The sequence below is a fragment of the Tasmannia lanceolata genome, unplaced genomic scaffold, assembly GCF_043159265.1.
Source record: "Tasmannia lanceolata isolate RefF3 unplaced genomic scaffold, GAP_Taslan_0.1 ptg000024l, whole genome shotgun sequence".
Taxonomy (NCBI): domain Eukaryota; kingdom Viridiplantae; phylum Streptophyta; class Magnoliopsida; order Canellales; family Winteraceae; genus Tasmannia; species Tasmannia lanceolata.
The window spans coordinates 5,896,018-5,923,973 of record NW_027518701.1 but is presented as its reverse complement, the minus strand read 5'-3'; the positions used below and the strand labels follow the sequence as shown (position 1 = coordinate 5,923,973).

At 43.0% G+C, this 27,956-nt stretch overlaps 3 protein-coding genes across 3 annotated transcripts; 1 reads left to right on the top strand and 2 right to left on the bottom strand.

Moving 5' to 3' along the window:
- Nucleotides 1–395: 395 nt before the first annotated feature.
- On the bottom strand, nt 396–1,247 carry LOC143856952 (protein FAR1-RELATED SEQUENCE 9-like). The gene has a single exon (XM_077367233.1). The coding sequence runs from the start codon at nt 1,245–1,247 to the stop codon at nt 396–398; it is 852 nt and encodes a 283-aa protein (XP_077223348.1).
- Nucleotides 1,248–21,234: 19,987 nt separating this feature from the next.
- On the top strand, nt 21,235–22,515 carry LOC143856951 (uncharacterized). Its single transcript, XM_077367232.1, has 2 exons — nt 21,235–21,675; nt 21,765–22,515. Exons 1-2 carry the CDS (start codon nt 21,235–21,237, stop codon nt 22,227–22,229), a joined length of 906 nt encoding a protein of 301 aa, XP_077223347.1. The 3' UTR covers nt 22,230–22,515.
- A 1,001-nt stretch (nt 22,516–23,516) lies between these two features.
- On the bottom strand, nt 23,517–24,645 carry LOC143856950 (uncharacterized). Its single transcript, XM_077367231.1, has 2 exons — nt 24,358–24,645; nt 23,517–23,558 (listed from the first exon to the last, which is right to left on the bottom strand). Exons 1-2 carry the CDS (start codon nt 24,643–24,645, stop codon nt 23,517–23,519), a joined length of 330 nt encoding a protein of 109 aa, XP_077223346.1.
- Nucleotides 24,646–27,956: the final 3,311 nt, after the last annotated feature.

Sequence of the window (27,956 nt, the reverse complement as noted above, 5' to 3'; positions counted from 1 at the left end):
GTTCAGCCTAGTACAAGAAGCTACATGAAGAAACAAATTGAATAATGACAAATATAAAATTTAATGAAATTACAATGATCTTGATTACCTCAATGCGCACTCAAATTCTCTCCATCATCGTCACCCTTGGGTCTGTTTTTGCACGTGCTCACATAATGCCCTTTTCCTCCACATTTTTTACACGTCCTTGGCTTGGGTTGAGATTGTGACACCTCTAATGGAGATTTAAACCTTGTAGCATTTTTTGGTCGACCCTTAGTTCTCACAACTTTGGGGTCGTGAATAAATATCTCGAATGTTTCAATCGGATGATTGGACTGTACTTTGGCTGCCACTGCTTTCCAAGACAATCTCTCTGTCTTTCTTTGACTGTTCACATTCTGCCAACCATATATTTAAGTCTTCTTCAATCTTCTTAGAAATACTCTTTTTCTCGGATGTTCATCTAGTACTCTCTGAACCTTTGATGTAATGCACCATTTCTCAAATGGAGTTAGTTCGTTACTATCGCCTTTACTTGTAGATTCCAAAACATTCAATCGATATCTTGCCCCAATTGTCCACCTATTCAAGAGATATTGCTCGGGAAATGTACGTAAACGCCTCATATCCATTATGTGAAGTATGTGTCTGCATAAAATTCCTTGGGTTTCAAACATTGCACACTCACAAGTAGCATTAACACCTTCAGATGCATCATATACAACCTTGTACCTTCGCCACTCCTCATTTCGTATTCCTACCTTGTATTCCGTTATGTTTTCATTCTCACTCTCTATGTCCTCCCAACAATCAATACTGGCTAGAAACTCAAGTTGGAACATGTCAAAAATTACCCTCGTATAATACTCTGCAGCATCTGCTTCTATTGTGCTCTTTGTCCTAAATACAGTACGTGATGATTTTATCCTCCAATCTTCTTCAGCTTCAATTTTCCTGCGATCCACAACGGCCTTTTCATATTGTACCACAAATTCTTGTAAAGTGGTACTCTGATTAACAAATCCATCGAAGAAAGCATTAATGCTTTCGCTACGGGAACTAGAGGTCATTCCAGCTGTGAATATGTCTCTAAAATAAGCAGGAACCCAGTGCGGTCGTAAATCCCACATCTTACCTAACCAACTTCTTTCCTCGATTTTATATTTCTCCACCAAAGTTCCCCATTCCCTCTCACTGTCGGTTTTATGTTTCCTATAAAACCAATGATGGTAGGCCTTTGCAAAGTGACTGTCTTCATCTCTCATGGCTGGAACATGCTCAACTAGATGCCTATCAATATGTCACTTACAAAAGCGATGTCTGGTATTTGAAAAAACAATCCTAATCGCGTTTCGCATGGCCACATCCATATCAGTTATGATACAACCAGCCTTGCCAAACATGCATTTTAACCACTTCCTAAACAACCAAATGAATATCTCCTCCCTCTCATCTGCTAGTAGGGCACACCCAAATAGTGCAGACTGTCTGTGGTGGTTGACTCCTGTAAATGGTGCAAATGGCATCCTGTACCTGTTTATTTTGTATGTGACGTCAAATACAATTGCATCAGTGAAGGTTAGGTATGCCTCTCTGGCTCTCGAATCTAGCCAAAACATCGATCTCAAGTTGCCCTCAACATCTACCTCCACGGCAAACTGAAAATCCTGATCTTCTGCTTGTTTTTGTTGGAACCAATTTACTACTGTGACACCTTCTTTCCCCATATTGTTAGTCCTTTGTTTTCTCAAATGAGACGACACCTGATTTGTTGTGATATCAGAACATGAACCGCCGGATGCAATATTAATTGCCCTTGCAATGGTAATAGGCCCAAACCCTTCACTATGCATTTTGTCCATCAAATTCTTACATGATGCTTTCGTATGGAATGTAGTATGCGAATGATGCAAACGTGCTTTGTTAGGAGAAGTAAGATCATGACAATGATCCTCTACAAACATCTCACTTCCCATTTGCCATCTTTTGTCAACTTGATGTCTATCTTTGCCTCACACCCCTCTCTTACAATTCGACGCCGCTTCACTTCCCTATCAATATCTCTCTTGTCATTCTCATTTTTCCTCCCCTCTTTATCACAAACATAACTCTTCCGTATAGGTTTCCCTGTCTTCATCGACTTATTGGTCCTCCATTTTCTTATTCCAAAACCTGTAGCCAAAGCATAAAGATTATAGAATTCATTTGCATCTTCACAGTTATCAAAAAACTGGCCTTCAAACGGTTTGTTAGCTCCTATGCTCCCACAATCCTCCTTAATAGGCGTCTCCAAACCATCACAACATCCGTCACCACTACCAACTTTAACTGAAGCCTTCTGACATTCTTCCTCATCAACCAACTCTAATCTATTACCCTCAGGCACATATAATCTGTTAGCTTGCGACAACGTATCATCAAATGGAATTAACCGATTTGCGTCGACCTCTACAATAGATAGCCCTAACGGATCCATTACGTAAAAAGCATTAACTCAACGAGTAAACCAAAGATTTAACCTAGAAACATCAAACAAAATTAACTATTAGTTTCGATTCATAAAAGCTCCTTAGAATAACAAACACCCACAGAACCATATAAAATGAGCCAAGAGTTGGAGCTCTTCAATGTAGATAGGTAATGAGACCACCTAAGCAATCAATTCCCAAGAATTATTGAACAAATGGCCAAGATACAGCACAACTTAAAAAAAAAATCAATATGATCATCACTTCCATCTCATTTGAATCAGACCATCGAAACTAGCAAGATGAATGGAATTTTGTAAGCCAAAAAGAGGCTTTAAAACACTTAAAATAGCACTTTAAGTAATCATATGCTTCTCATATCACATAACAGATTTCTTTAAAATAGCACTTTCGATGGAATTTCTTTAAATCCTCATCGAGCTAAGAGGGTAAGAACCATGCTTCTCATATCACATAACAGATTTAAAATAGCACTTACAGAACCAATTGACTCAATATGGATATTTTTAAGCAATCATATGCTTGCTCTATATATGATTCTACAATGATCAATAGCACCAGGTCACATATCGACTGAGGTTAACATTGGACTAACATACCAGTCATTTATTCTCTTATCAACATAATAAACTTGACATGCTTAAAGTACTAATCGAAACTGAAATCAGACAATTTTTCAACCTCTAAAACGCCAGTTTGGATTGAGAAAAAATCAAAATTCTTTTTTTTTCTTTCCACAATTTAGAAGGAAATGACATGAGTATGGTTAATTTGGACAGATATTGTCATAAATTGCAAGTCCCACTAAACCATGGTTCTTACCCTCGAAACCCTAGATTCGTTCGATGAGGATGGAAGATGAGAGAAAAAACCCTCGAAAAGTAATGGGGTTCCCATTCTGAAAAAGGAAAAAAAAACAAAAAAAATGTCGTACCTGTGAAACCGGCGTGGGGGAGGGAAACCGGCGTCTTCTTGGAATAGAAGAACCAGAGGGAGCCGTCCAGCTAGAGAGAGAGATTTTCAACTTGCTGTTTATGCAAAATCACCGGGAAAAAAGGGTGTGAGAAAACCCATTGTTTGCAGAGAGAGAGAGAGAGAGAGAGAGAGAGAGAGAGAGGTAAGCTACCAGCGGTTGGGAGAGAGTTAAGCCGTTGGATTTTGCTCCACTGTTTTCCAGAGGGGAGGGAGCATCGTACTAGCGAGAGGGAGAATATATGAGAGAACATTAGGTTTTTCTTCCTTTTAGGTTTTCTTTATAATAGACGGTTTGGATTAAGCAGATCCGACGGTTCCTATTTAAAACCACTAGTGCGCTGGTAGCTTACCTACGCTAGTGTGTAGGTAATGTTCTCTCATATATATATATATATATATATATATATATATATATACTCTAGTCGGCCGACTAGAGAAGCTTCTCTAGTCCGCCAACCAAAAAACACAATGTGCCCACATTATTTGGATAATCCAACACATTCATTTGATAGGCCCTGGCATAGATCAGGTGTGCCCAAAAAATCAGCTACATAGGATCATCCTAAACCTTTGATTTGTGGAGGTTAAAAATGGACAGATATGTGGAGTTTATACGCGTCCATTTTACCTCCATAAATCGAAGGGTTAGGATGATCCTATGGAGATGATTTCTTAGGCACATCCTATCTATGTCAGGGCCCATAAAATGAATGCTTTGGATCATCAAAACAACGTGGGTTCACTGTGTTTTTAACCTCCATTGTCCATTTTTAACCTCCACAAATCGAAGGGCTAGGATGATCCTATGGAGCTGATTTTTTTGCCACACCCTATCTATGATAGGGCCCATCAAATGAATGCTTTGGATCATCCAAACAACATGGGCCCACTGTGTTTTTGGTCGGCGGACTAGAGAAGCTTCTCTAGTCGGCCGACTAGAAAAACTTTCCTTATATATATATATATATATGAGGAAAGTGAAGCTACACCGCCGGCTTAAAATACAATGGGCCCACATTATTTTGGTGATCCAAAGAATTCATTTGATTGGCCCTCACATAGATAGGGTGTCTACCAAAAATCAGCTCCATAGGATCATCCCAACCCTACGATTTGTGGAGGAAAAAATGAACGTGTAAAAACCTTCACAAATTTGTCCATTTTTGCCTCCACAGTTTGAAGGGTTGGGATGATCCTATGGAGCTGATTTTTGGTGGACACCCTATCTATGTGAGGGCCAATCAAATGAATGGTTTGGATCACCAAAACAATGTGGGCCCATTGTATTTTAAGCCGGCGGTGTAGCTTCCCTTTCCGACTAGAAAACACTCTCTAGTCCTCCCTTATTAAGTGTCGTCCGATCTGTTGTGAAATAATCCCAACCGTTCAACAATTAAAGAGGTCGCGTAAAGAAAAGTGTCGCCTCTTTTCCCTCTCTCTCTCTCTCTCTCACTCACTTTGGTTTCTAGGGTTTCTGCTTCTCAAAAAAACCCAAAAAAACAGGCGCATGTTGTTTTCCCTCCCTCTCTCTCTCTCTCTCTCTCTCTCTCTCTCTCTCTCTCTCACACACACACACACACACACACACACACACACACACACACACACACAAGCGGAAATCTCTCCCAACCTAAGCTGGAAATCTCTCCCTCGCTGGTGAGTCGTAAAAAATCTCTGATCTACTCTCTTTTTTTTCCCCCAGCCATGGAAAACAAGAGCTGTGGGTTTTTTTGGGTTCGAAACTATGGTTTCCAGTTCAGAAACCCTAGTTTCGAACCAAGAAAACCCACATCTTTTACAAGGGAGAAAAATCTAAAACTAGGGTTTCAAAGCAATGATTTGTTATGTTAAGAAACTAGGGTTTGGGGTTTCTTTTTTTATTTTTCATGGGTTGTTGACTGTTTGTTATGGGGTCTGTTTTTTTATTTTTTATGGGCTTTTGATTTTCAAGGCAATGAATTTTTTCTCCCCAGCCATGGAAAACAAGAGATGTGGGTTTTTTTTGTTCGAAATTAGGGTTTCCAGTTCAGAGACCCTAGTTTCGAACAAAGAAATATCTTAGTTATTTTAGAATGGAGAAAAATCTGCAACTAGGGTTTAAAGCAATAATTTGTTATGTTAAGAAACTAGGGTTTGGGGTTTGTTTTTTCTTTCTTGATGGGCTGTTGACTGATGAAGTTCATTGTAATAGGATGGGCTTTTGATTTTTTATGGGCATTTGATCCATTTCTAGATTTTCTTATGTAAAGGAACTAGGGTTTCCTGATTGTTTCTGTTTTACGTAAGACCATAGCAAGTAAACATTTGACTTATCTCTATTTTTTACAGTGTTTTTTCATAGCCATTGAGGTTTTCAGGATTGTGTTCTGGCTTCTTAAACACACTTATTTATGTCAAACACCTTAGGATTAATGGATTATACTTTTTTTTTTGTTATTGGTATGTGTTTGGCTTCCTTTAATTTGCTAGTTTGGATTGTGGAAGAGATTTCAGGGGATGGTGAAAACGCATCTGAAGTGTGGTAGGTGATGTCTCAATGCTTCTTGTACAAACTCTTGATCAAAACCCATTTACAACACTGAAAAATGAAGTAGCTGGAGAACAAAAACTGAAATTACATCAATTGGGGTTCTGTCTAGGATTTATCTGTGATTCTAGAAAGGGGAGTAAAAAACAGAGTTAAGTCATTTACTCTGTGAATCCTCGTGTTTTTTTTTGTTTGGTGCTATGTTGCTTTATGCTTAAATTATTCTTCATTTACTTTCTGAAATCTTTTTTTTTTAATTACAGAAGCATAAAGCATGGCATCCTCAACCAACACTAGTGGTATCTCACATGGCGTACAACCAACAGCCAGAAGCTGTCTTTGTAATTTGCCAGCAGTTCGAAAAATTACACAGAGCAACAAAAATAATAACAAAGGCCGGCCATACTTTGTAAGTTACACATGAGATTTTCATTGTTTTGATAAGTTTTTTGGTAAGTTATTGAAATTCTAAACAACGTCCATAACATGCAGGGCAACAAGTGCGAATATTTCCTCTAGGCAGACCTTCAGTTTGACGGGAACGAGTTAGGCTGGGAGTCGAGTTTTCACAACAGACGCGAAGTGAGGATTAGGGAAGACCGCATCAGCGTACTTGAGAATGATGTAACGATGAAGAAGAATGAAAATTTCATGCTTAGAGACCGCATCAACGAACTTAAGAATGATGTTATGATGCCGAAGAATGAAAATTCCATGCTTAAAGACCGCAACAACGAACTTAAGAATGATGTTATGATGCTGAAGAATGAAAATTCCATGTTTAAAGTTTGTGTAGTAATAGGGATTTTCTTCTTTTTTTCTTTTTCCTTCGTAGTACTAAGTGAGAGTAGAAGTGTATCTGGCACTGAATGCATAGCGTCTTCTGCATATATCTGGCACTGAATGTTTCTTTCTTTTGAATTATGTTTAAAGAGATGTTAGCTTGCTTTGATTTCAGTCTTTTCTTGTTCTTTTTGAATGCTTGCTTAAAGGTTGGGATTAGTTAGTAAACATTAAAAGGGATAACTATGGGTGGCTTGGATGCTATTGAGTACAGGTCGATTTAGCTTTAGAATTCGAATTAGCTTCAGAATTTGTAATTTTGTAATTTGTTCAGCTGTAAGTTCTGAAATTTCTGCTCTGAGCTTGCTCCCAAACTTTGTACTAAATCTGTGATGGCTCTCCACTTGATAGAAACTCACTAGTATAAATTTACTGGCGGCATGCCAGTCACATTAACAATAAACAAAAAAAAATGTGAAATTCTGGAGTTGGCACCCATTCCTAGCTGATCACAAGGTGTTAGCTCTAAGATCTGCTAGCACTTTTAGGTCTCTTTTCATATTCAGCAAAGCAAAAATTAAATTTGATATGATGTAACCTTTGCCCTAAACAAAAGCATCACAACAAGATGAATGCACAAGTGGCAATCAAGTGCACAGAGATGAATGCCCGGATTGTGCATTCATCAAGTGCACATAGATTCACAACAAGATGAATGCACAATCCGGGCACAAAGATTCACTGAGAACAATGACCTACAATGACCTGTGTCATTTTTTTTTTTTTAAAGCGACAGATATATTTACTCTTCCGGTCACTTGATTGTCTCATTCTCATACAAAAACCTGTACACAAGTCCAAACAATGACATTTCAAATAAATTCCCTATAATTTCAAAGTGAACAACTTGTACACAGGGACAAGTGAATAATTACAGCATGCCAAAGATTGAAATCAAAGGAGCTACAAGCATAGCACTAAATAACAGAGCATGACACTCAATAACATTTCCATAATATAAAGTTGAATCAATAAACATTTCCCAATTTAAGAACAAAAGGAAAGTCTCGGCAAAATAAAGTCATTGTCTGATTTCAATGTTCTTCAAAGAGTCTTCGAAAAAAATTGTAGTCTTCAAATAGGAACTGAAATAGTCTTAAAAAAAATAGTAGTCTTCAAATAGTCTTCAACTGCAAAAGGTCGTGCAAGAGATAGTAAGCCCAAAACAATTCGCAGAATGCACACAATCTGTTTGGAACTGCAAATGCCCTGCATGAACAAGAATAAAGGATCATCATCCGGCCGTTACAACTGATACAAAGAAACCATTTCATGTGAAGTAGAAATTATTCAATGAAAAGGAAAGAATATGTGCATAACTGTAAATGTGCATACCAAGTATAGCCCACACAATTGATAAGATAGTCAAAACTGCCATTACATGAAAAGGAAAAAAATCATTACCTCTATATTGTTGTTTAATCTATCTTCAGGCCCTCTTCTTCTTCTTCCTCCTCTGCCTCTTCGTCTTCCCCTACGTCTTCATCCTCATGCACCTCCATTGTGGGCACCTCCATTGTGGGCATCTATTGACACGTATAGTAAAGAAAAAAAGGTACTACATGTTAAATCTCGTGAACAATAAATATTTAAGGGAAAAAAGAAAAACGTTAGCAGTAATCCAAACCTCCTTTTTCTTTTTACACGTTGTCTGGTAATGGCCCAAACTATCACAAATTCCACACGTTTTCCTCTTGCGCTGGGTTTGAGACACCTCAAAAGGAGATTTATGCCGTGTTGCTTTTTTCAGGCGACCTTTGCCTCTCACAACTTTGGGATCGCAAATAACAATCTAAGGGGTTTCCCTGATAAAGTTAAAATGCACTTGGCTGCCACTGCATGGCATTGAAATTAGCTCAACCAACTTCTTCTTCTGTTCACATTCTGCTAACCAAGCATCAAAAGCTTCATTCATCTTCTTGAAGAGACTCTTATCACTCTGCATTTCTTCTAGAAGGTGTTGATGCTTTCCTATCAGGCACCATTTTTGAAGAGGAGTAGCGTCATCACTATCTTCTTCTCCTGCAGGCACTCCACCACCAACATGATATCTCTGCTCAATAGTCCATCTATGTAAGATATATCTCGCAGGAATGCTCGTTAAACACTTCAAGGTCATAATGCGGAGTATATGTCTACATAAAATCCCCTCAATTTCAAACTTCGCACATGCACATGTAGCCTTCACGCCCTCTTTAGATTCCTCATACACAACCTTCGACCATTTCCATATTGGGTCATCACTGAAACCAACAATGTATTCTGTGATGTTGCCATTCTTACATGTCTCCTCTTCCCACAAATCAATACTTTCAGTAAACTCGGTTTGGAATATGGTAAACAATGCCCTCGTATAACAATCTCCATCTTGGGCTTCCAACCGATTTTTCCTTTCAATACAGCTTTTGTTGATTTAGTATTGAAGTCTTCTTGAGATTTGGACTTACGACGAGCAACGAGTGCCCTATCATATTGTTGGACAAATTCTTGTAAAGTTGTGTTTTGATTGACAAAGCCATCAAAGAAGGCATTTATGCTCTCACTACGTGAACTGGATACCATGCCAACAGTGAACGTGCCTCTAAAATAAACTGGCACCCAATGACTCCGCAACTCCCACATTTTCACTAGCCAGTCTTTTTCACCAATATTCTATTTCTCAACCATCTTTTTCCACTCCATCTCAGAATCTGATATTTTCCCCTGTAAAACCAATGAGAATAATCTTTTTCGAAGTCACTAGTTGGGTCTCTAAAAGCTGGAATATGCTCAACTAGATGCTTCTTGATGTGCCAATAGCAGAACCGATGGCGAGTAGTAGGGAATACTCTCTGAATTGTGTTTCGCATTGCCCCATCCATATCGGTAATTATGCAACTAGGAGCCTTCCCAAACATACACCTCAACCATTGCTAAAACAACCATGTAAATGTCTTTTCCTTCTCGTCTGCTAGTAGTGCGCATCCAAAGAGGGCAGACTGCCTATGATGGTTCACCCTAGTAAATGGAGCAAAAGGCATCTGATACCTATTAGTCTTGTATGTAACATCAAAAACAATTACGTCGCTAAATATTAGGTACGCAGTCCTTGCCCGTGCGTCCGCCCAAAACATAGATCTTAAATTGCCCACCTCATCCAACTCCATAGAAAAGAAGAAGTTTGGATCTTTTGATCATTTATTTTCAAAATGTTCTGCTTCTATGACTGCTTCTCTCCCCATATTGTTATGTCGTCGTATTATCAGAGGGGAAACCACTTGATTGATTGTGATTTTTGCATCTGATCCTTTACATGACTCATTAATAGCCCTCGCAATCCCAGCATGCGGCAATCCACTATCTCGGAGCAAATCTATCAAATTCTTATAGGCATTGCTCTTATGGAATCCATTATGTGAACGATGCAATCGTATTCTGTCAGGGGAAGTGAGAGCTTGACAATGAGTGGGTTGAAAAGCAGTGACAACCCAATTACCATTTTGTGTGATATCTCCAACTTTGCTTCACAACCCTCTAGCTTATGGGGATGCACTTTCACTTCTTTTCCAACCTGTCTCTTATCATTCGAGTTTCTAAACCCCTCTTTATCGCATACGAATCTCCTCCATATTACAAATGTAGTATCCTTCTTCGAAGTAGCAGTCTTCGCTTTCCGAATTCCAAAGCCTGTAACCAATGCGTATAAATTATAATACTTATATACAGTTACTTCGTTCTCAAACTCCAAACCAACAAACGGTACAATACGTACATTGCCCTGACAATCATCCTTAATAGGTGTACTAAAGTTCCCACTACCTCCCACATCATTATCACCTTGTACCAAAGCAGCCTCATTCAGATTTCCACCCCCATCAACCATAACTAATTCGTCTCCACCAACTTTCTCATTTACTCCTTGAGATTCCGACCATGTATCTTCAATCAAAAGTAACATATTTGCATCAATTTGATCAATAGATAACACACAAGGTTCCAACTCATTACTCCTATCCATCGGTTCTATACAACGTCGTCAATTTCTTCTCATAAGAACAACCACAGAAAATAAAAAGCCATAAGAAAACCATTCCAATCTCAAATAAACAACATTTTACTTCGATTACAAAAAAAAGAAACATAAGGTTTTCCCAATAGAAACAGAAGAGATGATTCATGTATAACTATATCTTTTAAGCAATTAAAAATCCATTTTCATGCTAACGAGTTGTTACCAAAATCCATTTTTGGTAAAAAAACCTTATGTTTGAAAAATAAACCAAAACCATCTAGCAAAAACTATTCCAATCTCAACCTTTCGTTTGGTCAATCCATTTTTTGCTCAAAACCAAAACAAAAGCAGTCGCTAGCAAAAAATGAAGACTGATGTGAATGAAACTAGGGTTTCAAAACAAAACAGCAGCTACACAAGGAAAAAAAATAAAACCATCTAGTAAAAACCAAAACAGCAGCTACAAAAACCTTAGTTTCTAAACAACATAGAAACCCATCTTGATATCCATGGATTGAAAAATAAAACTAGGGTTTCGAATATAAAAAAAAACCCTAGCTTTCGAACCAAAAAAGCTACAAATCTTTCACTCTTTATGAGAAAAGTAAAAAAAAATGAAGAAATCTGATTCAATCCATGGCTTCAAAAGGAGAAAAATGAAGAAATCTGACAGAGATCTTGAAAGAGGAGAGAGTTAGAGAGAAAGTACCTGTTTTGATCTTCAAACACGAATGAGGAACGAGGGAGAGAAGCCAAAACCCAAGCAAAACTCTAGATTTTTTTTTTAGCGTTGAAATGGGTTTTGAGATGAGGGTTTTTTTACCGCTGGAATGTTTTGAAGTGAGATACCCTAGACGAGGGTATTTTTAGCGCTGGAATGTTTTAAAATAACGTCTTGGATCATTCACTTACGACCCAACGGCTTATAATATGGGAGGACTAGATATTGTTTTCTAGTTGGCAGACTAGACTCACTTCTCTTTCTCTCTCTCTATATATATATACTCTCTCTCTCTATATATATATATTATATATATATACTCTCTCTCTATATATATATACTCTCTCTCTCTCTCTATATATATATATACTCTCTCTCTCTCTATATATATATATATAGAGAGAGAGAGAGAGGTTCGAGCACAAATAAGCTTATCTGCGCTCAAGTGCTGGAAACAGGGGTGGGCCCACATTGATGGGGTGATCCTAAGCATTCATTTGAAAGGCCCATCATGGATGGGATGTGTACCAAAAATCATCTTCATTGGATCACCATAGGGTGTCCATTTGTGGGGGTGAAAATGGACAAATACTGTTTGTCCACTAATCTGCCCATTTTTCCACGCCACAAATGGACACCCTAAGGTGATCCAATAGAGTTGGGTTTTGGTGGACAACCTATCCATGAAACAGCGCATCAAATGAATGCTTTGGATCCCCCCAATGTGGCCCCACCCTTGTTTCTGTGCTCGAGCGCAGGAACCCTTTTCTCATATATATATATATATATATATATATATATATATATATATATATATATATTGCTTTGTGTTCAATAAATCTCAAAAGTTTCCCGCTAGTCTTTTAATCATATGTAGAAAATGGACAACCACGTTTTTATTTGCTCAATTATGATAACAACACCCATTCCAAGGAAATAGTTGACAAAATATATATTTTTTATAATGACACCCATAAAATAGCCATAAGTTCAATTTGATAAGGAGACTGGTAAGCCCAATGATTCTACCTTTGCCAATCCTATCTAGTTCTAATTCATCAAGCATCAAAGTCAAGGAAAGAGCATGGATCATGGCTTGAACCAATGGTGTAGGTCATAAGAAGCCAAAGTGAAGATGAAGGCCTGAACCTCTCATGAAGATACAATGAGCCAAAGTGAAGTTGGAGGCCTGAACAATTCATGGAGACTTTGAGAGGCCAAAAAAGAAGAAATGATCCCATGGGCATTGAAGACTTGAAGAGTTGAAGGCAAAGTGAAGAATCAAGTGTCTTTCAAGTCTATAAAATGTATAAGTCCAATCTTTCAAGTCTTTCAAGTCTATAAAATGTATAAGGCCTCCTCGAAAGTGTCAGACCGACACGAGCACGAGAGTTATAATTGCTATGCCCAACAAGTGAGCGATCACAGTGACGGGTGTGGCCGTTATAAGGAAACTTGAACCGCTTTTGGAAGCCATAACAGTGTCTAAGAAATGAGAAAGGCAACTATGTAGCCATTTCAAAACCTTTCTTATAGAGGCTTTGGGCACCAAAATCGGCCGTTCAAATTCGGAGAGGAGTTTAAGGCTAAAAAACATAAAAACAAACGAGGCTGAAGTTGTTATTAAGAAAATAACTCCCTCCCTAACTGAGATTAAAGAAGCTCTGCTAATGTCAGTCTCAATCCTAATGGTCAACAATGGGTCCTACATAGAGACTTAGTTAGGACGGTTGATCAACCATCTGTACTATTAATTAAGGTCTTATTTCATGCCAGATTGACATCCCATCCATAAGATTAAAGCCTAATTTGTTTTGGATTTTGAGAACTGGTTGAGTCCAAAACGGATTATCAGACTCAAAAATAGAAAAGAACTGTCTTTTCTATATACTTTTCCCGGTTCCGTTGCTACCCGGGCCTTACGCAATCGATCGGATCATATAGATATCCCTTCAACACAACATAGGGGCAATGGACGAGGGAGGAATCGTCCATAGATGATTGACCAATGGGAGAGCCCTTTACTCTCTTTTTTGCAAGGGCTCCTGTGAGTCTAGCATTCCTCTCAAAAAATAAGGAGGCCGATAAAACTCTATTATTTTAAGGAAAAAAATAAGGGGGCTGATACAACCACAAGACAAAAGGCACATGATAAATGATTTAGATGTTCGAAGAAGGTGGACATCATAAAAAGTATATTCTTTTAACAAATCACTTGGGCCCACTTTATTCAAAGATTCAAACCATTCATTGGTTTTGCCAAGGTTTCAAGGATAAATTCGTCCCCTTTACTTGCTCTGAAGCCACAACGGAAGTACTCTCTCTCTCTCTCTCTCGTACTCTCTCTCTCTCTCTATCTCTCTCTCTCTCTCTCTCAATATGAACCTTTTTTTTTTACAAGAAAGTTGGGATTAGGCAGGACTTCTACCAGATCATTGATCAAGATAAAAGCATTTCAATATGAGATAGCAGAATCCATTGAAATCCTTATATACAATTCCCTCTAGGTTGGAAGGAAAATGTGGGATTGGAATGTCCTCTCCCTTAATCAGGCAATACGAACCCTTGGTGAGGACTAAAAACTATATTGTTTAGATCTGTGACTAAGGTACGCCCCACCTGTGTAAATTCTCACAGGTACTCTCTATATTCTCTCTTTCAACATGAATCCTTGGTGGGACAAAACCATTAAAAGTGTGTTTTTTTTTTTTTTAAATCACTTGGGCCCACTTGGTCTGAGCCTCAATATTAATAGGCCTTGCCCATAAAATCTTTGTAGGATGATCTAAACCCTCTGATCAACCTCTACAAATCGGAGAGTTAGAATCATCCTACGAAGATGATTTTTAGGAAAAGGCATATTTACATTGAGGTCCGACAAATGAACGGTGTGGATATTGGAATAAGGTAGGCTGTCCCAATGAATTTTCTAATAAAGATGTGCTATGTCGTGTATGTACGTAGGTGCACATATTTTTTTCTTTAAAAATAGAGTGGGGCTAGGGGCGGAGCTACATGTAGCATAAGGGGAGCAGTTGCCCCTGTTGAGTTGGGCCAAACCCTTAATAGGCCCAACTCAATTGGGCCCATCCCCCTTGAAAATTTGAAGGCCTGCCCCCCTTATGTATAACCGTGTATAAGCTTGCCCCCCTTATTCATAAATCCTAGCTCCGCCACTGAGTGGGGCTCAACAGCTGAATGTTTTGGATTATGGCGCAAGGTGGGCTTCAATTTAGACCTGGCAAAGAGTGACCCGCACCTGCGGGTCACCCGGTCCGCCCGTAATTTCTGGGTCTGGGTCCACCATATGTGACCCATTTCTAAGATGACCCGCGGGTCAACCCGGCCCGTAAAAACTGGGCGGGTCCGGGTGGACCCGCGGGTGCCGGGTGCCCGTTAAAAAGTAAAAAATATATATATATATATATATATATATATATTTTAAGTTTTTCAGATAACAACCGAGCTCGAAGCACAAAAGAGCGTCAGACTTTTGCCTTCTTTTCGGAATACAAATAATTACGGCGGCTAGAATGACGCAAGGAAGTGGACCGTGTTGAATTTAGAGAAACGAGGAATGAAATGACCATTTTACCCTCGTAATGCAGATTTTTTTTTATAGAAAAGCTCACGGAGGCTTCTGAGTTCTGACACGATACAGCTAGGTCAGTGTCCATGTCTATGAAAGCTATCTCTATGAAAGCTTGAGAAGGAAGCTATTAGTACTTTTTGAGTTTTTCTTAAAAAACCAATAGGAAATTTGGTCAAACGGTACCCCAAAATATCTGAAATAGTGAGATGGAACCCTTGAATTTCAAACTTGTCAAAGGGTTCCATTTTGCTTTTCCTGACATAGTTTTTGACCGAAATACCCTTCCACCCTCAAAATACACGTTAAGCCATAAAAAAGGGATAAAAAGTGTTTCCTTCTTTTTCTACCAACCCTTCTTTTTCCCCATCCCCATTAACGCCTGGAACAAAAAAAAGGAGAAAAATGTGAGTTTTATTTTTGTCCTCTTAGGGTTTGTGCTTGTAACCCCTAATATCTCATTTATAACTCTGTCTTTTTATGATGGTGTATTAAGGGTTTTTAAGGGTTCATAAGTGTTATTAATGTTTGATGGCCCTACCATTGAGTTGAACCATTGTTATGTATTTCATAACTGCCAGGATTAGGGTTGTCTAAGGGTTTATAAGGGTTCATAAGTGTTATTAATTTTTGATGGCCATACCATTGAGTTGAACCTTTGCTAGGTATGTTATAACTGCCGTGATTAGGTTTGTCTAAGAGATTATCCAAAAATTAATCCCTTATTTTTTGGCTTTGATAATCCCATAGAAAACCCTCATTTAGGTACTGGAAACCACTTTTTAGTCCATGACCCTATTTTATTCCAATCTGTCCAATTGAAAACACCTTCGATAAGCTCCATTAAGCCACAACTTTATAGCCCCTTTTAGAGTCTTGAAGTTTATGTTAGAGATTTTAGACCACCTGTGTAAAATTATAGAAAAATGGCCTAATCAATGGTTTCTCTTCTTTTATACTATGATTAAGGGTGGCAAAATCAACCGAACTAAACCGATTCCGAACCGAAAATTCGGTTTCAGTTTGGTTAAACCAAATCGATGATTGGTTCGGTTTCAGTTCGGTTTCGGTTAGGTTTGGTTCGGTTTGGACAATGATAAATGTGCCCTTTTTCATAGGAAAATGATAAATATGCCCCTTTTCATCGGTTCGGTTTGGAGTGTATGATCGGTTCGATTTCGATTCTGTTCGGTTCGGTTTGGAGGTAAGCATGTTCGGTTCGGTTTGGGGGTCAAACCGAACCGAGACCGAACCGTTGCCACCCTTAACTATGATGGACATTTGAAGGATGAGGTTCTTGGGACTCTGTCGGGGGGAGGAAGACATTGTTATCGGTTTCCCGCCAAATTAATTTTGATGAATTTCAAAGTGCAATGCAAAGAAGAATTGGTATCGCAGAAAGGAATGTTTTACTATCGATCAAATGTCGATACGTTGTTGATCCATATATAATCACTTTAATCGACGTTGATGATGATGATGTCCTACAAACAATGTTGAGGATGTTTGACAGAAACATGTTCAATTCTGTGATGATATACATAACGAAAATCATAAGTGAGAACGGTATTAATTTATCAAATTCGTCAATGCTTCCCCCAAACAATGTTTGTATTAGTAGAACCTCTATTAATCATAACATTCCATCTACTTCAATTCCGCTCCAAGAACGTGCTTGCGAACGAAAAAATGTCAAACTTCGCCCGCGTTTTGAAGTGGACTTGCAAAAAGACTACGAAAGTGAATCTGTAAGTGAAGAGATCCTTGATACCGGTATAGGAGGTGGTCTAGGAGAACGCAGCATAAGATATTTTTGTTCTTTGGTAATCTTTCAAGACTTTCATAGTTCAAATTATGAATTAATCATATGGATTGAGGCTGATTATATATTTTCAAACTATACAGGTCTCGATTTGACTTAAATGAAATATTGGCAAGTGGTCTGCATGCTAACCATGTTACCAAAGGTATAGATGAGTTACAAAATGATGGAGATCATGAAGTGGACGTCAATAATGTTTTTGAAAATGATTTCTGTGTAAGGGGTTTAGATTATGAAGAAGAAAGGAATGATGATGATGATGATGACGAGGACGAGGATGAGGACGAGGACGAGGAAGTGGAGGACGAGGAAGTGGAGGACGAGGATGATCATCATGAAAACATTGTTGTTAGTCCAACCGCTCAGCCTATCAACGGAGGTTGTCCTATCAGAGGGGGTACTCCTATCAGAGGTGGTACTCAATCAGTTCTGAGTGACGGTAGTGGGCCAATGGAAGTAGATGGCATGTTTGTTGGAGCCAAAGAGATAGAAGCTGATACATTAAAATTTGACCAGTTAACAGTTGGGGCAATGTTTTATGATATGAGACACTTCAAGAAGGTTGTTCGAGAATATGCTATTCGACAGAGATTCATCTTTAAGAAGCAAAAGTCATTACGCAAAAAGTACTATGTTCGATGCAAGGAAGATAGTTGCAAATGGCGTATAACGGTTGTGAATCATATGACTTTTGTGGTAGTGAAGTCGTTTGTTGCTGACCATACGTGTACAGCTAAAATAAGGGGCAATGATCACCCTCTCGTTACAGCAGCTTGGGTAGCTGAGACATGTTTACGTTTATTCGCTCGCCCAGAGGACGTCCGTACAAGGATCATAAGAGAATATATCAAGCTGCATTGGGGTATAACTATTAGCTATTGGAAGGCGTACAATGCGATGAACATCATACTTGAGATTAAGTGTGAGAATATCAAAGGACTCTTACCGCATATTGCCCGCATTTGCAGTTGAGATAGTGGGCAGAAATCTTAGAAGCTACATGCGTGCTTTTCGACAAAGAGATTTACGTCCAAGGGGAGATGATAAATTTGCTCGCTTATTCTGGACATTTGGTTCCTGCGTACGTTCTTTTTGAACATTGAGACCTGTTAGACCAAAAATCGGTAACAGGTACAGCAGTGGCGTAAGAGCTGAGAGCGAGCGACGAGGGAGGTTGAGTATGAGTCCTGCGGTGAGTGCTTAGTCCTGCACAAGGCAAGCGAGGTCAGAAGACCAGACCGGGTTTTACTCCGGACAGGCCCTTCGACACTCAAGTCAGTATGAGCAGGAGTGAAGGGGAGATGTCTTAAGAGTTTAGGGAGAGAAGGGATTTTCGCATTACCTATCAGTCTGAGCTTTAGTCCCCTATTTATAGGGAAAATCTGTTGAGGTGTCCTGGACAGGTGTCCAGGACAGGTGGCGGCCTGTGAGAGGCTGGATCTCACCTACTCTGAACAGGTGGCAGCCTGTGAGAGGCTGAGTCTCACCTACTCTGGGACAGGTGGCAGCCTGTGAGAGGCTGGGTCTCACCTACTTTGGGACAGGTGGCAGCCTGTGAGAGGCTGGATCTCACCTACTCTGAACAGGTGGCAGCCTGTGAGAGGCTGAGTCTCACCTACTCTGGGACAGGTGGCAGCCTGTGAGAGGCTGAGTCTCACCTACTCTGGGACAGGTGGCAGCCTGTGAGAGGCTGGTGTTTTCACACCCCATCAGTTGCCCCCCAGTTTTCCAAGTCATTGAAGGACTTGGGAAAGTGTGATCACTCATTTTTCTGGATGGGGAGACGTTGTTCGGGGGTGAATCGAAGAATTTAGCACGGAGTCCGGAGTTCGCAGTCCGGATTTCGGAGTTCGGAGTTCGCAGTCCGGCGTCCGGAGTACGGCTTCAACCGGACTGGCTCCTGGCGCAACACAGAGTCAAATATCCAGTCCGGAGTTCGCAGTCCGGAGTCCGGAGTTGGGAGTTCGCAGTCCGGAGTACGGCTTCAACCGGACTGGCTCCTGGCGCAACACAGAGTCAAATATCCAGTCTGGAGTTCGCAGTCCGGAGTCCGGAGTTGGGAGTTCGCAGTCCGGAGTACGGCTTCAACCGGACTGGCTCCTGGCGCAACACAGAGTCAAATATCCAGTCTGGAGTTCGCAGTCCGGAGTCCGGAGTTGGGAGTTCGCAGTCCGGAGTACGGCTTCAACCGGACTGGCTCCTGGCGCAACACAGAGTCAAATATCCAGTCCGGAGTTCGCAGTCCGGAGTCCGGAGTCGGGAGTTCGCAGTCCGGAGTACGGCTTCAACCGGACTGGCTCCTAATGCTTCATAGAACGCGTTATATCCAGTACGGTTTTTTCCGGACTGAATTTTGTCTTCTAGCGGCCAGTTCGGTGCGGACCGGACTGATTTTTGTCGTCTTGTGAGAACGCGTTATATCCAGTACGGTTTTTTCCGGACTGAATTTTGTCTTCTAGCGGCCAGTTCGGTGCGGACCGGACTGATTTTTGTCGTCTTGTGAGAACGCGTTATATCCAGTACGGTTTTTTCCGGACTGAATTTTGTCTTCTAGCGGCCAGTTCGGTGCGGACCGGACTGATTTTTGTCGTCTTGTGAGAACGCGTTATATCCAGTACGGTTTTTTCCGGACTGAATTTTGTCTTCTAGCGGCCAGTTCGGTGCGGACCGGACTGATTTTTGTCGTCTTGTGAGAACGCGTTATATCCAGTACGGTTTTTTCCGGACTGAATTTTGTCTTCTAGCGGCCAGTTCGGTGCGGACCGGACTGATTTTTGTCGTCTTGTGAGAACGCGTTATATCCAGTACGGTTTTTTCCGGACTGAATGCCGAGTGCGGAGTGCGGAGTGCGGAGTGCGGAGTGCGGAGTGCGGAGATCCATCTTTGGGACGTGAATGTTTACGCGCGTGCTTGATCGTATTGATGGTGGGAGAATGTGTCCGTCATAAATAGGGGACACGTGGCGCAATCCGGATGGCCTCAAGATGCGTGCATCGCATTTATTACCCCACCGCCTCTGAAAAACTATATAAGGAGGTTTACCCCCCTTCACTTTTTACTTTTTACCTTTCATCTTTTTTCTCTTCTTGCTCTGGGAGTTTCCACTTCTCAGTTCGCAGCTCGCAGTCCGCAGATCGCAGATCGCAGTTCGCAGCCCGTAGCTCGCAGTCGCGTTCCAAGATCTTTTAAGAGCTCCACTCACCAGTATTCCTCTCAGCCCTTCCTTTTACTATGTCTGATAGTACTTCCGATTCCGAGTCCGGTACGGGGTCCTCCACTAGCAGTATTTCGGAGTTTAGGATGCCTCAGGAGCCTTTTTTGGCTAGTCCGTCTGATAGGATAGACCTTGTAGATAGTGACGACGGAGGGGATAGGGATGAAGTGATCTTAGATCTGAATGCCACTCCACCCTTGACTGGCAGTCTCCCGCGAGCAGGAGGGAGTGTTGAGAGCAACGTTGCTGAAGCGTCCACAACATTCCTTCCTGGCCGGGCCGTGGAGGTGATCGCTAGAGCGCGGATGGATGCCGATCCAAAATACAACTTGCGAGCTCTAGTCGAGGAGAACTACCTCACCAGGTCTATGCTGGGAGATATCAGGGATAAATACTGTGTGCCCCCGAGATTTGAGCTGAGGGCAGCTATAGAGGGAGACAGAGCCTGCAACGAGAGCCAGGATCTCTGTATTTATGAGGAGTCACTGAGGGCAGGACTCCGATTTCCGTTGCACCCCTTTTTCTCAGCGGTGCTGCGATACTACGGACTAGCCCCGGCCCAGGTAGCTCCGAACTCATGGAGATTATTAGTTGGGTTTTTATACCTCGTCCACGATCGGTTAGAGAGGAGCGTGACTTTGTCACTGTTCCGTGCTTGTGCACACCTGAAGAAGCATAAAGAAGGGGGCTGGATCTACATTAGCCAGCGCCCTGAACGGAAGATAATCACTGGCATTCCTTCGTCGATTCACTCGTGGAAGAACAGATTCTTCTATGTTGTGGATCAGGAGGCCAGTGAGCCCTGGTCCGTCCCTCTAGTGTGGGACACTCCAGATACCTCAAAACTGAGTCGAAAGCCGCTCCTCGAAGGTGAGGACAGTATAACATTCGCCTTGATGCGGAAGGAGATTGAGCAATCGGGCCTCATCCGTTGTAAGGAGTTTTCTGAAGAGGCGATTCTGGTCGGGCTGGGCGTGAGTGCCGCGACTCCAGAACGTATGTAGCTAGACTTGTCTATGCAATCTGTTTATTTTTTTATATACTTGCTTCTGACCGTTGGCTGCTCATTTGTCTTGCAGAGATGAAGAAACAATCAACCGTCGAGAAAATCAGGCAGGGAGCTCAACCGCGGGCACAAGAAGGTGCTCAACAGGCACAGCAGGAGCGCCAGAAGAGAAAAGCGACTGTGCTGGGGAGTCCGGCCCCGTCACAGGGCATTCCTCCCCCATCCCAGAGGCCCAAGACTAAGGTGAAGCTAGTAGGCCCCTTTGCTCAGGGCGGTGGCTCTTCTAAGTCCGGTGGTGCTTCTACCGGAGCCGGTTCTGGGGCTCGCCCTCCTGCGGGGATTAGTGAGCAAGTCTTTCGACCCAATTGGGCCGTTCTGAAGGATGACACTGCCTTAGGCGAGAGCCGGGTAGCAGCAGAGCTTATGAGCAAGTGTTTGCTGCAGAAGGACAAGCAACAGGTCCTTTACGAGCCGCCAGCTACAGGAGAGGAGGCTGTGTTGTCCTCCGCTTACCAGGTAAGGAAGTAGTGCTTTGATTTGCTAACTTTCTGCCCATTTCTTCCTTTCACCATACTGATGCCTGTTTCTTTCTGTTCTTTCTTCAGATCTTGCTATACTATAATGACCTCAAGGAGAAGAGTAAGAGCTTCTCCCAAGCCATTACTTCATCTGAAGAGGTGAACGGAAAGTTGGCCGCTGAGGTGCAGGAGCTTCAAACGAGCATTGGGCGAATAGAGGAGGAGAAGAAGTTGTTAAAAGAAGATCTGGCCGCAGAGAAGAGGAAACTGGCCAAGGCTGCTGAAGCCATGGAGGCTCAAAGAGGAAGGGCCACTGACAGGCAGGAGAAGGCAGTAAAAGAGGCCACAGAGGCAAAGGAGGCTGAACTTTTCAGCCTGTCGAGCGAGGCTTACAGTCTTGGATACTACGACTGCCTCCAGGAGCTCCAGGCCTGCAATCCAAATCTATTGATGCAGAACATGACTCTCCCTGCCAGGCCGAAGATTACTGATGAGGAGCCAGATACTCCTGCTGATACTCCTGCTGACATCACCTCTCTTCCAGATGCTTAGAGATTTTTTTTTTTTTGTTTTGTCTTTGTTTTGACCTCTTTTTGTAATGGTCCTTGAGACCCTACAGCTTTTACCAGCATGTTTAAAGTGAATTTTGTAATGGCCCTCGAGGCCCCACATATTCTGATCAATGAAATTTGTCTGTCTCTGATACTTCTCAGCTGAGTGATTTGCTTGACTTTGTCTTTTTATTTTGATAACCTGTGAGTGAGGCCGTTGATGGTCGAATTGCGACGAACTGGTCTTTTAACAAGTACCCAAGTTTTGTGAACTGGGTTTCCAGTGAGTACCCAAGTTTTGTGAACTGGGTTTCCAGTGCGTACCCAAGTTTAAGAACTGGGTTTCCAGTGAGTACCCAAGTTTTGTGAACTGGGTTTCCAGTGCGTACCCAAGTTTAAGAACTGGGTTTCCAATGAGTACCCAAGTTTTGTGAACTGGGTTTCCAGTGCGTACCCAAGTTTAAGAACTGGGTTTCTAATGAGTACCCAAGTTTTGTGAACTGGGTTTCCAGTGCGTACCCAAGTTTAAGAACTGGGTTTCCAGTGAGTACCCAAGTTTTGTGAACTGGGTTTCCAATGAGTACCCAAGTTTTGTGAACTGGGTTTCCAGTGCGTACCCAAGTTTAAGAACTGGGTTTCCAGTGAGTACCCAAGTTTTGTGAACTGGGTTTCCAATGCGTACCCAAGTTTAAGAACTGGGTTTCCAGTGAGTACCCAAGTTTTGTGAACTGGGTTTCCAGTGAGTACCCAAGTTTTGTGAACTGGGTTTCCAGTGCGTACCCAAGTTTAAGAACTGGGTTTCCAGTGAGTACCCAAGTTTTGTGAACTGGGTTTCCAGTGCGTACCCAAGTTTAAGAACTGGGTTTCCAGATATAAAAATGACACTGAATTTGCAAGAAGATTATTTATTCATAATAACAAATATACAAATTTACAAGATCACCTTTTCACGCCGGATAATTCGACTACTGATAATATTTCCTGAGGTTTTTGGAGTTCCATGCATGAGGTAATAGGTGCTCCTCCAGTGTCTCTAGCCTGTAGCTTCCTGGCCGGATAACTTCCTTCACTCGATAGGGTCCCTCCCAAGTTGGGGAAAGTTTCCCTACTTTCGTCGGCTGGGAGACGACTGCCTTTCTCAGGACCAGATCCCCTGTCCTGAATTCTCTGGGGCGGATTTTGGAGTCGTGATAATTCGACACCTTCTGCTTATAAGCGGCGACCCGGATTCGAGATTCCTCCCGGATTTCTTCTAATAAGTCGAGGTTGGCGCGGAGTCCGTCGCTGTTCAGTTGCTCATGGAAACTGATGACTCTGGGAGATGGGGTGCCTATATCAACAGGTATCACGGCTTCAGTTCCAAAAGAGAGGTTGAATGGTGATTCACCAGTCGTCGTGCGAGGAGTGGTGCGGTAAGCCCACAGAACATGGTAGAGCTCATCTGCCCATCGGCCAGCCTTTTCATCCAGCCTTTTCTTTATCCCTTGAAGCAAGATCCTATTGGTTACTTCTGTTTGCCCATTGGTCTGGGGGTGAGCAACCGAAGTGAATCTCTGTTCAATCTTTAGGTCAGAGCAGAACTTCCGAAAGTTCCGGCAGTCGAACTGTTTGCCGTTATCTGTGATTAAGGCACGGGGAATCCCAAATCTGCAGACCACTGCCTTCCAGAAGAAATTCTGTATATTCTGCTCAGTGATCTGGGCTAGAGGTTCTGCCTCCACCCACTTGGTGAAGTAGTCGATTGCCACTACTACGAATATGCGCTTTCCGGAAGCCGGTGGAAAAGGACCAAGAATGTCCATCCCCCATACTGCAAAAGGGAGTGGACTGATAATTGGGGCCATCGCCACAGCAGGCTGGTGGATGGTGGGGGAGAATTTCTGGCACCTCTCGCACTTTTTAACCAAATTCAGCGCGTCTTGTCGTATGGTGGGCCAATACAATCCTCTGAGGAGTACCTTGATCGCCAGGGCTTTGCCCCCCAGATGTTCTCCGCAGATTCCTTCATGAGTCTCTTGCAATGCGTACGCGGCGTTACTTGGTCCCAGACACTTCAGGTACGGGAGAGTGTAGGACCTTTTATACAAAATGTCACCGCTGAGGGAGAATCGGGCGGCTCTCTGTATCACCTTACGGGCTTCCTTCTTATCTTCGGGAAGTTTCGCGTCCCGTAAGTAATGAATGATCTCATCCATCCAGCACGGCTCGTTCTCCACCTGCATTATATCTGCGGCTTCCCTTTCGATGCTAGATCTTTGTAGAAATTCCATACGTATGCTTCCAAGAGTGGTGTATCCAGAAGCAGCCAGCTTCGACAGTACATCTGCTTTGGCATTTTCTGTCCGCGGTATTCTGATGACCTCGAAACTGGCAAACCGGCTGGAGAGTTGATGAACCTTAGCAAGATACTTAACCATACGCTCATCTCGGGCTTCGTAGACCCCTTGGATCTGATTTGCTACCAGCTGTGAGTCGCAGTATGCTTTTAATTTCCGGGCGCCGGTCTGAATTGCTAGGTTCATTCCGGCAAGGAGGGCTTCATATTCTGCCTCATTGTTGGACGCACGGAATCCGAATCTCAGAGCATAATCCGCAGTGAACTCCTCAGGCCCAGTGAGGATGAGGCCTGCTCCACAGCCGTTTTTATTTGAAGAACCGTCGACATATACTTCCCAAGTTGGTGTGCTGGTCATGGAGTCCTGCTCTGCCAGGGGTTGCAAGATTTCTGTCTGAGTTTCTGCTATGCATTCGTCAGGAACCGCTTTCTCTGCAACTGGGAGTTGTACCGTTTCAGGGTCGGCGACTTGCTGGGGGATGGTGCACTCCGCTACGAAATCTGCCAGTACTTGGGCCTTGATGGCTGGCCTTGGAGCGTACTGGATGTCGAACTCGCTCAGCTCTACGGCCCATTTCACAAGTCGTCCGGAGATATCTGGTCGATGGAGTACTTGCCGGAGCGGCTGGTCAGTCAAGACCTTTACAGTATGAGCTTGAAAGTACGGTCTTAATTTTCTTGCAGCCATTACCAGCGCGTAAGCCAATTTCTCGACCCGCTGGTACCTTGTTTCTGCGTCGTGAAGAACCTTGCTGACATAATAGATTGGTTTTTGCTGGCGGTGCTCCTCGCGGACGAGGACAGCTGCCAGTGCCGTGGAGCTAACGGAGAGATATAGAAATAATTCCTCACCTGGCTCCGGCTTTGTTAATAATGGCGGGGAGGACAGATACCTTTTCAGCTCGTCGAAGGCAATCTGGCATTCTTCCGTCCAGGGCGCAGTTTTGAGGCCCTTAACCGCACTGAAAAAAGGCAGGCATCTCTCCGCCGATTTGGAGATGAAGCGACCCAGCGCCGCTATCATTCCCGTGAGCCGCTGAACTTCTCTGATGGTTCTTGGGGCGGTAAGCTCTACCACAGCTCTGATCTTCTCGGGATTTGCTTCTATCCCTCGCTGACTCACCATGAATCCCAAGAACTTCCCCGAACTGACACCAAAGGTGCACTTGGTGGGGTTGAGTTTCATGTTGTGCTTCTTGAGGACCTGAAATGTTTCTCTGAGATCAGACACGTGGTCCTGTGCGCTTCGACTTTTGACCAGCATATCATCCACATACACTTCCATATTTCGGCCGATCTGGTTCTGAAAAAGTCTGTTCACCAGCCTTTGATAAGTAGCTCCGGCGTTTTTGAGGCCGAAGGGCATGACTCGGTAGCAATAAGTCCCTTGATCTGTGACGAATGAGGTCTTTGGTATATCCGATTCGTACATCCTGATCTGGTTATATCCGGAGAAGGCGTCCATGAAGCTCAACAGTTCATGACCCGCTGTGGCGTCGATGAGCTGATCGATCTTCGGGAGCGGGTAACTGTCCTTGGGACAAGCCTTATTCAGATCAGTAAAATCGACGCAGGTTCTCCACTTTCCATTAGTCTTCTTGACTAGGACTACATTTGCTAGCCAGTCCGGATATCGAATCTCGCGAATGAAGTCAGCCTTCAGAAGCCTCTCCACTTCTTCTTTTATTGCCTGTCGCCTTTCAAAAGCAAAGTGTCTCCTTTTCTGTTTCACCGGTCTGCAGGTTGAATCGACACCAAGCCTATGAGTGCTGATCTCTGGATCGATGCCGGGCATATCGGCAGGAACCCATCCAAAGACATCTGCATTGCCCTGGAGAAACTCGGTGAGTTGATGTTGAATGCTACTACTAAGGGAGGAACCGATCAGAGCGACTTTCTCACCGTCCTCCGGGCACAGTGGGATGGAGAGTAGGTCCTTAGCGGGTTGAGTACCCCTGAGTTCGTCCCTTACATCAAGCAGTTCGATTGGCAGTGATTCCACTGCGTTTTTACCTTTCAGTGCCATTGCATAGCACTCCCTTGATTGAGGCTGATCTCCGCGAACTTCCCCCACACCATTAGGGGTTATGAATTTCATTTTTTGGTGGTAGGCTGAGGCGACTGCTCGGATCAGATTCTGGCCAGGCCGTCCCAAGATAGCATTATAGACCGAGGTGGCCTTCACTACCAGGAAGTTAACCATGGCGAATGCTTGACGAGGTGGGTCTCCGACAAGAACGGGGAGCTCAATCTGCCCCACTACTTTCACGACCTCTCCAGAGAAGCCGAACAAATCTGAGTTCGCCGGCCTTAGACGGTCGTCGCCTATCATCATTTTCTCGAAGGCATGGTAGTATAGAATATCCGCTGAGCTCCCGTTGTCCACAAGAATTTTCTTTACCTCCCAGTTGGCAACGAGCATGGTTAACACCAATGCATCGTCGTGGGGCAAAATAAGGCTGTCCAGATCTGCGTCTGAGAAGGAGATCTCATTCTCCGTTCTTGACTTTTTGCTGGTTGTGTGAACGGCGTTAACTTGCCGTGCATATGCTTTTCGAGCAGCAGAGGAGGTGCCCCCGGCGGCTGGTCCGCCCATGATTGTATTGATAACCCCCCTTGGTTGAGATCGGGGTGCCTCAGGCTGCGCGTCGGTGACCTGAGAAGTCTTATCCTGAGGAGGGGGCTGCGGTGATCTTCGAGGGCTACGGCCCTGGGGACTCTTTCCTTTGCGCCCTTGGGTGCGGCCGTCATTCTGGATGTATTTTTTCAAATAACCCCGGCTGATCAGCTGCTCAATTTCTCCCTTGAGCTGCCAGCAATCCTCTGTGTCATGGCCGTGGTCCTTGTGGAACCGACAGTACTTTGAAGGATCTCTTCTGTTTCCTTTGGAGATCATTCTGGGCGGCCACTTCACAAACTCCTCCTCACTGATCGCTGCCAGTATGTGCTTTCTAGAGCTATTGAGAGGTGTGAAGTTCTCTTCTCTTCTCTGAGGGGGTGGAGACTTCTCTTTCCTGGGAGGTTTATCCTCCCTACGCTGTTTAGGCAGATTCTTCTCTTCAGAGGTTATCCTCCGGTTTGAATTAAGAGCTGCCAGTGTTTCTTCCACTGTTATGTACTCTTCTGCCCCGGCCATGAGATCCGCCAGTGAGTGCGGATTTTGCCGAGCCACCGCTCGACGGAAATCATCAGATCTTGCACCGGTGAGGAGTGCGTTCATAGCCGCTGAGGGATCTAAATTGGGCACCTGTAGTGCCTCCCTGTTGAAGCGGCGGACGAACACCTTCAGGGGCTCATTGTCTTCCTGTCGCAAGGCCATCAGGGAGGCTGTTGTTTTCTTTGGCCTGCGGCTGCTCATGAAGTGGCGGACGAGGTCCTCTCCAAAATCGTCGA